The sequence below is a fragment of the Tachysurus vachellii genome, chromosome 17 (assembly GCF_030014155.1).
Source record: "Tachysurus vachellii isolate PV-2020 chromosome 17, HZAU_Pvac_v1, whole genome shotgun sequence".
Lineage (NCBI taxonomy): Eukaryota > Metazoa > Chordata > Actinopteri > Siluriformes > Bagridae > Tachysurus > Tachysurus vachellii.
Window position 1 is genome coordinate 6,976,498 of NC_083476.1, and position 8,544 is coordinate 6,985,041.

Below are 8,544 nucleotides of genomic sequence, written 5' to 3' on the forward strand. Positions count from 1 at the left end.
ATGAATGAATATAATAACTGAGTATAACAATGATTTATTAGTGGTAAGGGTTCTCTATTATTCTTTAATATGGAATCTGTTTATTGTGATTAATTCCAAGGATATGCAAGGAATAAATAAACAAATAAATAAATAAATAAATAAATAAATAAATACTGAATACAATACAATAGTGAAAAAATAGCAATAAGTAATAAACCACAAAGTGCCTCTTACTTTGCAAAAAGTATTATATGTTTACAGGAATAGTAGAAGATCTACTGTAGAGGCAAATTTATCTAAAAAAAATTTCTCTTTATTGGGTTATTTTAATCAAACATGCAGTATATAAAATTTGTCTGGTTTCGTTTCTTATTTCAAAAAACCAAGAGAAATTATTTATCTGGATAAAATGAAACAATCTAATTACCATTTTATGGGAGAATGAAAGGATAACATTTAAAATGGCAATTAATATAGCAGACATTATATTACACATATTGATATATTAACTCTGAGTTTGTTTGATTTCTGCAGTAAGTGTTTCAATGAGCTTCTGATGAGAATGTTGGCCTTCAATGCTTAAAACTGTTATGAGGGTGAATACAGGAACACATTCTATTCAGATAACAGAATTGATGAATAGTGACCGGTTTAATAAACGTAACACTGTTTGATGAATTACTATTTAATGTAGATCCAGTGTTTTCCTCTTATCTCCTTACTTAAGTGCGTGTAAGCACACTGAATGAACTATTAGTGTTTTATTGTACTTTCAGGAAATGGAGAGACTGACACTCACATGTCATATTATTGTTTATTCAATACTTTATCAGATCTTTTTCTATATATGTCTTATAGAGAAGTAAAAATATATGTTATAAATACATTTATATACTTTATCATACTTTCCTGTTAAAAAAGTTGGAAAGAATCCGCAATTGCATGTTTTATCATTGAACACAATGTTAGACTATAGTTCTACACTATAGCTCTACAGAAAGGTGTGTGTGTGTGTGTGTGTGTCTGTGTGTGTGTGTGTGTCACAGCAGAGATCACACATTGCTGCACTGTGACTTCTGTGAGTGTTAATAGAGAGAGCTTCATTTTGCACAGATAAGTGGGATGGACTGCACTGTTGATTGTGTATGTGTTGTGTGTGTGTAGCTCTAATTACCCAGCTGCATAGTATCACATACATAGATTTGCCTAAAACTCAAGTGTTTAGTTGTGGATTAGAGTGCATGTACAGTATAGTGTGTATACTGTATGTGTGTGTGTGTGTGTGTGTGTGTGTGTGTGTGTGTGTGTGTGTGTGTGTGTGTGTGTTTCCACATGGCCCCTCCCAGTCCAGTCTCCCCCTCTGACAGACGGCAGTAATGGTCTCCCTGATCTGTGTGAAATTGCCCGGCCGCTCTCAGCAGCTGAGGACCCACAGGAGACAAACTGCCATTTAATTCCCACTGCCAGAGGTGAGCGAGCCCCGAGCCCTGGGGAGGGCTACCAATCAGCCATCCATCTCACACACCACACACACACAGGCAAACACACCAGCCTGGAGTGGATGGATGGATTTTTGGTGGGGGGAGTGTCGGGGGCAGATTCAGGCATGAAAGCATGAAACACTTTACTGGGTGAGTACTGGAAGGGGTGTGTGTGTGTGTGTATGTGTCTGGAAATAAAACCAATGAAATAGCCTACCTTGAGGCAGCAAACAGGAAGGTGGAAGTGTGCCACAGACTTTCCCCTCCCCAAGGATACATGATCTGAATTAAGTTTGTTCCTTTTATATGCCATTTATACCTTCATGTAATTTGGACTGTCATTCAGTCCTTCTTATCCATTTAAGTTACAGTTTTGTATAATAGAAGTCAATCTTTCCATCAGTTGCTCTTGCAGAGTCTAGTTGTTTTGAGTCATGGAATTATTAAGAACCTAAAGAATCACCGTCTTTGTGTCACCTCCATGCCAGATTTCTTCCCCTGCTACAATTTCTCTATGACTGTGTATATTTGTTTTTTTTTCCCTTTATAATTTATTTAAGCTTCATTCTTGTGTGTCTGGTCAATGTAAAATCATTTTTGAGTTGTGAAATAATGCTTTCATCATGTAAACAATATTCATAAAGAGTATGAGCATCAAAAAAAGTGAGGTTGGAAAATGGTCATGTAAAAAAACTATTTGTTTTAGTACATGAAAGCTAGATGGACTTGATCAAAAATGATCAAATACAGGACATATTCATTTCTTATTCATTCACACTGCGTTTTTGATTTTAAATGAAAGGTGAGCAGAATTACTTTCTGGTTTATTGATTATGGTTCACAATGCCGAATGAAAGCAACACTGGAGTCCATTAAGGGCAGGAGCAAATTAACAACATCACACTTCTCCTTTTTCACCTCCTGATGGAGATTCTCTTCCAGATGAAGTTCCTTAAGTTAGTAAAAACACACACAACAAAAGCTGATCTATATCCATTGATGGAGTAAGGACACTTAAGCAGATAGGTCACTTACATTATTACATGATAAACATTATCGCAAAACATGATTGAGTCTTGTTACACATTGCTTAGTAGCTGCTATTATTATTTACTACTAAAATTATTCATCAGGATGTTCTGCTTTTTTGTTAATGTTGATTAATTTGTTAGTATGTTTAATAATAGAGATGTGGATATGCCACACCAGCATGCATTCATGGAAATAAAGGCACCAACTGTGACTGGGGTGGATGCAGAGTATGGGTGTGCATGTGTGTGTGTGTGTGTGTGTGTGTGTGTGTGTGTGTGTGTGTCTGAACGTGCGTATGAGTGTGTGTGTGTGTGTGTTCGTGCGTGTGTGTGTGCGCGCGTGCATGTGTGAGTGTGTGTGTGCGCGCGTGCATGTGTGCATGCGTGTGTGTGCGCGCACGCGTGTGTGTGTGTGTGTGTGTGTGTGTGCGCGAGTGTGTGTGCATGTGTGTACGTGTGTGATTTGGCAAAGACGGCTACAAAGTTTCAGCCCAAATGGAGATTCACCTGTCACTGAAAGGATGCAGGAACCTATAGTCTGGGCTACAATGAAATCAGCCCCAGCACCTCTTATACCATCGAAATGGAGGCTATTAAGACATCACAATAGCAAGCAGGTCAAGTCAAGTCAATTCAAGAAGCTTTTATTGTCATTTCAACCATGTATAGCTGACACAGTACATAGTCGAATGAGACAATGTTTATCCAGGACCATGGTGCTACACAGAAAATAAGTAAGGAGTGTGTCCTAGCCCCCAAAAAGTGTATCTGGTGACCTAGTGCAAACAATGCAAGACAAAACACTACAGGACAAATACACAAAACAGCACCAACCAGTGTGCATACTGTATATTATAGTACATTGTACATTGTGCAAAAATATAGAAATCTAAATAAGAGGGTTCTATTAATCATAACTATGTACACTTAGGTAATAGCAGCAGTTTGATGAGGTATTTAAATGTGGTGTGCAAGACAGCGTGTGCAAGACAACAAAAACAGTGTGCAAAACAGCATGTAAACAGTTTGATATGTGTGGTGCTTTAGACAAGGATGTACATATGAAGTTGTAAATATGGGTTTGATGATCCCATATTGTAGATATTATTTGACACACCATCCACATTAATAAGAACAAAGAAAGAATAGTACATTTTGAATGACCCACTGCCCAGTTTATCTCTGTGTGGTTATTATTGCTTGTCCTGGCAGTCAACAAATTGGAATTGCAACAAGCACACCTTTTGGGAATGAAACTGGGTGCCCCATGCATGCTATATGCACATTTTTCTGGGAGGGGGAGGGGCAGAGAAACACTTAATGACAGGGTTACCAAGTTCATGTTTTTTATGTAATTGGGCTAATTTAAAATCTACCCTGCACTGCCAGATTGCATCATATATATATATATATATATATATATATATATATATATATATATATATATATATATATATATATATATATATATATATATATATATATATATATATATATATATATATGCATATATATGACATATATATATTAATCTCCCCAATAGCTTTTCATGATGATAGTCCCCTTTATAGTGAACCACAATGAGGATGTTTTTGATGACTACAAACCATTCCTGTACATCACTCTGAATATGGACGTCTGCTTAAGATGTGAAAATGTCTATGGTGTTCAAAACTATTTCTACTGTAATATACAGGATATTGCATATATTGGGAGATGGAAAAGGGATTTGTGGATTGGATAATGTCTATGCATGTGCATCACAATGACCTTGCTTTCAATGCAAAAGCTGAGAAAAAGAAGAAAAAGGTGTCTGCTTTTTCCACTGGAGATTTGGTTAAAACCCTGGTAACCCTGATTACTAATATAAACTGTTGAGAATAATATTTGTGATGGGAAAACAAAAATCATTTGCAATATATTTGCATATATTTCAGCCATTCAACATATGTATGTTAATCATTTTATCGTCATAATTCACAGCTCTATATGTTTTCCATTCTGCTAATAGTAATTATAACTTCTGTTGCTCTTCTTTCTGCATGTTGCTCAATCATTTGGTAGCATGCTCACTTCCTTATTTTGGTGCATAGATAGATACTGCAACAAGCTCTGATAAAGGTCAGTTTGGTCAGGAATCATACTTCTCCATGCTTGGGAGAGAAGCAGCAGGCAGAACAGTTAATAACAGCATGCTATGGTGGGCTAGTTTATAAATACTCTATGGCTGCTAAGATTATTTATAGCAAATCTTTGGTTGTGTGCAAAAGGTCTACACGTAAGTCCTAACAGTCTCTCTATGATGTACAGGACTATTTCTATTTTAAGATATATTGCAGAAAACCTTTAAATCTGTCTGGTAAAGGATCATAATAAAATATTCACTAGATAGCACCTTGAGTCATTTTTTTTTTGTCATTATGTTGTCCTGACACAAAAAAAATCTATGCTCACATGCTAATGCTGTAATTACATTTTAATAATAATCCTTTTCAGTGTGTATTCCCACATCATTCATAGGCTCTGGATGCACCACAACCTGCACTGCTGCATGAACAGGTACTGAAGATGAATGTTATGATGATGATAATGGTGTACATGTAGTCGAGCACACTTAACAGCTAGTGCCTTTCTCTTTATGGCCCCATATTTACGCCATTGTGTCCCGCCGGTGAATCAAAAAAGCTATGACAAACAGTGGGCGTGGCCATAGATTTACTGGTGTTTGGTCGACACTTAATTTCAGACGACACTTAATTCGGAAACACGCGCTACGGTTCAGCACCTTGGACAGTTTTTCATTGGTTGCGTTCCAATCCACATGTAAGAGATCTAACCGGAGACGTGACGTCTTTGATGCTTTTCGGGTCACTCTTTTCGTGCGCTCATAAGACCAGGAGAACTCTTCCGTTTTCTTTAAAATTTCATGTGATTCTCAGAACACAAAATAGCACCTATTTTCTGCTGTGATATAAAATTTTGCATTCTGTGTATTTTTATCTTGCGCATTTTATAAAAGAAAAAAAAAACTTTATATGAAATTATCCAAATGCTTCCTAGGTTAGTTTTTAAACGTCCTAGTGTACAATAATAAACTATGGCTAAAGTGAGTTGTTCCCGCAGGTGCTTACCACCCTAGGTGTTCCACTGTAGTCCGTGCACTGTGCCGTGGCACTGTCGAGGGCTTTTTCGGAGGAGTGCGTTTTATTGGTTAGATAGCGAAATAAGAAGAAATTAGTGTCCCACGTGCTGGTTTACCCACGTTATTGCGGCGTGAAACATCCAGACAGGTGCAGAGAGAGAGAGAGAGAGAGAGAGAGAGAGAGAGAGAGAGAGAGAGAGAGAGAGAGAGAGAGAGAGAGAGAGCTCATGTTGGGGCATTTACCTGATTTTCTTAAACTGTTTTGATTTGTTTTCTTTTTTTATTTAAAAGCTAAAATTGAAGAAAGGTTTCTCCTGAGGTTTGGGTTAGATTCAGTCGTGTGTGTGTGTGTCGCCTAGTAAAATGTCTTCTTCTTCTTCTTCTTCTTCTTTTTCTTCTTCTTTCTAAATGAGAAGCCAAGAATATAAAGCTCGGCGAGTAAATAAATGGCGTGGATTAGGGATTTGGGCAGTCTTGCCAAAAGATGTGGGAGTCCCGGTCCTCTCCTGCAGGGCGCGATACTGCACACAAACGCATACACACACACACACACACACACACACACAGAGAGAGAGAGAGAGAGAGAGAGAGAGAGAGAGAGAGAGAGAGAGAGAGAGAGAGAGAGAGAGAGTTTTAATTTATTTAATTCATTTAATTTTCAGCAGTGAAGGCCTAGTCTACACTGCGAATGAAATAATAATAATGATAATAATAATTGTTATTATTATTATTAACAATAATAATTATTAATGATTATTATTGGTATTAGTAGTAGAAGTAGTAGTAGTAGAATAACAACAGTTTTTGTGTGGTAAAGATTTGTGTATAAAACCTCACAGCTTTGCTACACACACTGGCCGTACACTTAAAGCTCGCGCACTTATATAAACCAAATAAACCACGAAATAATCCATATAACTGCCATATAACATTAAAGATACTTAGACTCTCCTTTGTCGAAAATTAATAAGAAAAAAGTAATTTACAATAGTTGTTACATATATTATATGATAATTGTAACATATATTATATTAATATATATATATATATATTTTAATACTATATATTTTTTCTACCCTACATGATTTAAATTAGTACTTTGAACAAAGTAAAAAAAAAACAGTGCATATATATATATATATATATATATATATATATATATATATATATATATATATATATATATATATATATATATATATATATTGTTAGAGTCTCAGGAAAACATGCTATAAAATTACCTTTGGCTTGTCCGTGTTAAATTTTTTGCACAGCTGCTAAAGAGTTGTTAATTCTGTCTTACTGTAGTCTTTCGGTAGACTATAAAATTGGTGCGCGACTACGTTATAGGCCTATTTGCATTTCCACGACTAACAAAATAATTATCTGGGTAAATATTTAAATTCTCCACTATCTGCGGCTACCAATGGGAATGCGCCCGATTGTTTTAATCCGGTACATTTCCCTGTAAATAGCTTTATACATGATAAAGGCAGGGTTTATCCCCCCCACCCAACAATGTATACACATACACACACACACACACACACAGAGAGAGAGAGAGAGAGAGAGAGAGAGAGAGAGAGAGAGAGAGAGAGAGAGAGAGAGAGAGAGAGAGAGAGAGAGAGAGAGAGAGAGAGAGAGAGAGAGAGAGAGAGAGAGAGAGAGAGAGAGAGAGAGAGAGAGAGAGAGAGAAAGCTTCTCTCCTCTACATTTAATTTCCCAGCCCTACCAGCGTGCAGGTTTCAGCTTTAGCCATCCAGATTACCATTAAACAAAATAATCTAAACTATTATTAAAATAAAAAAAATAATAATGCTAATAAATTATGATGAAAAAAGGAGTTTTTCACGGATTTCGTAGAGAAAGCGCGTCTTCTAATCCAAATTTATCGTCTTCCTATTAGTTGAACCAACATTTTGTTTTTCTCTGTCCAAATTTTTCTCTGATTCGAGCTGACGGCAAATGTTTAAAATGAGAGAGGAGAAAAACCCCACTGTAAAACATGAAGCTGCTTCCAATGCTGAACTACCTTCACAATTTAAAGACGCTATGACAGTGCCATTATTTAAGCCCGTTGCTATAACAACGTCATTCTGATTGGCCAGTGTTGCGCAGAACGTCACCAAATCTGAATTCTGATGCGCGAGGCTCCCGCGACCCGCGGCACAGCGACGCGAAAAGCGCGAGCGTTTAGCGGGCACCTACACGCGCACAGACAAGACGGAGCATATACATGTATATAATTATATTCAAAGATTGAATCAAGATTTTTTTTTCTTCTAACGAAATTTGCAGTTTTCATGTTGTTGTTTTATACATACTTATATTTTTGAGATTACATTTTTATGGCTACTGATGTCTGGATGCCAGCAAGTTGCAAAATAACACACCGGAGCAAGAGTGTGCCAGTTGTTCGCTTCTAGTAGAGAAAAGGGAAAGCTGAAATTTTGTTTGAACAAAAATATATATATTTAGCATCCTTGTGTTCCTTTGAGGAAGTCAAGCTGCCGGTCCGCGTGGCTCGCGGGAACCTCGACGCGATGATGGTGCACTGCGCCGGGTGCGCGAGGCCCATCCTGGACCGGTTCCTACTTAACGTACTGGACCGCGCGTGGCACGCCGAGTGTGTTCAGTGCTGCGAGTGCAGCTGCAACCTTACCGAGAAGTGCTTCTCCAGAGATGGCAAACTTTACTGCAAAATTGACTTTTTCAGGTAAGCCGGAGGTGTTTGCAATGTTAATGGTGATATCGAGCACAGTAGTGCTCCTCAGGTAATCACGCGCGTTTGAAGGACGTCTGGTGTGAGGATTTATCACCATCCCTGGCTATGTGGATTACTCACAATTTGTGGAATAATTCGGCTAAGTTTGTGTCGCTGTTGACTGATGACAACTGCTTTGCTCCT

The 8,544-nt window shown here is 37.4% G+C and overlaps 1 protein-coding gene across 1 annotated transcript in view; it reads left to right on the top strand.

The window, feature by feature from the left end:
- The first annotated feature begins 7,821 nt into the window (after window positions 1-7,821).
- lhx5 (LIM homeobox 5) overlaps window positions 7,822-8,544 on the top strand; it is a 16,758-nt gene continuing 16,035 nt past the window's right edge. Inside the window, exon 1 of the mRNA XM_060890952.1 lies at window positions 7,822-8,352. Coding sequence (XP_060746935.1) covers window positions 8,180-8,352 — 173 coding nt within the window. The 5' untranslated portion in view covers window positions 7,822-8,179. The remainder of the gene's footprint in view (window positions 8,353-8,544) is intronic.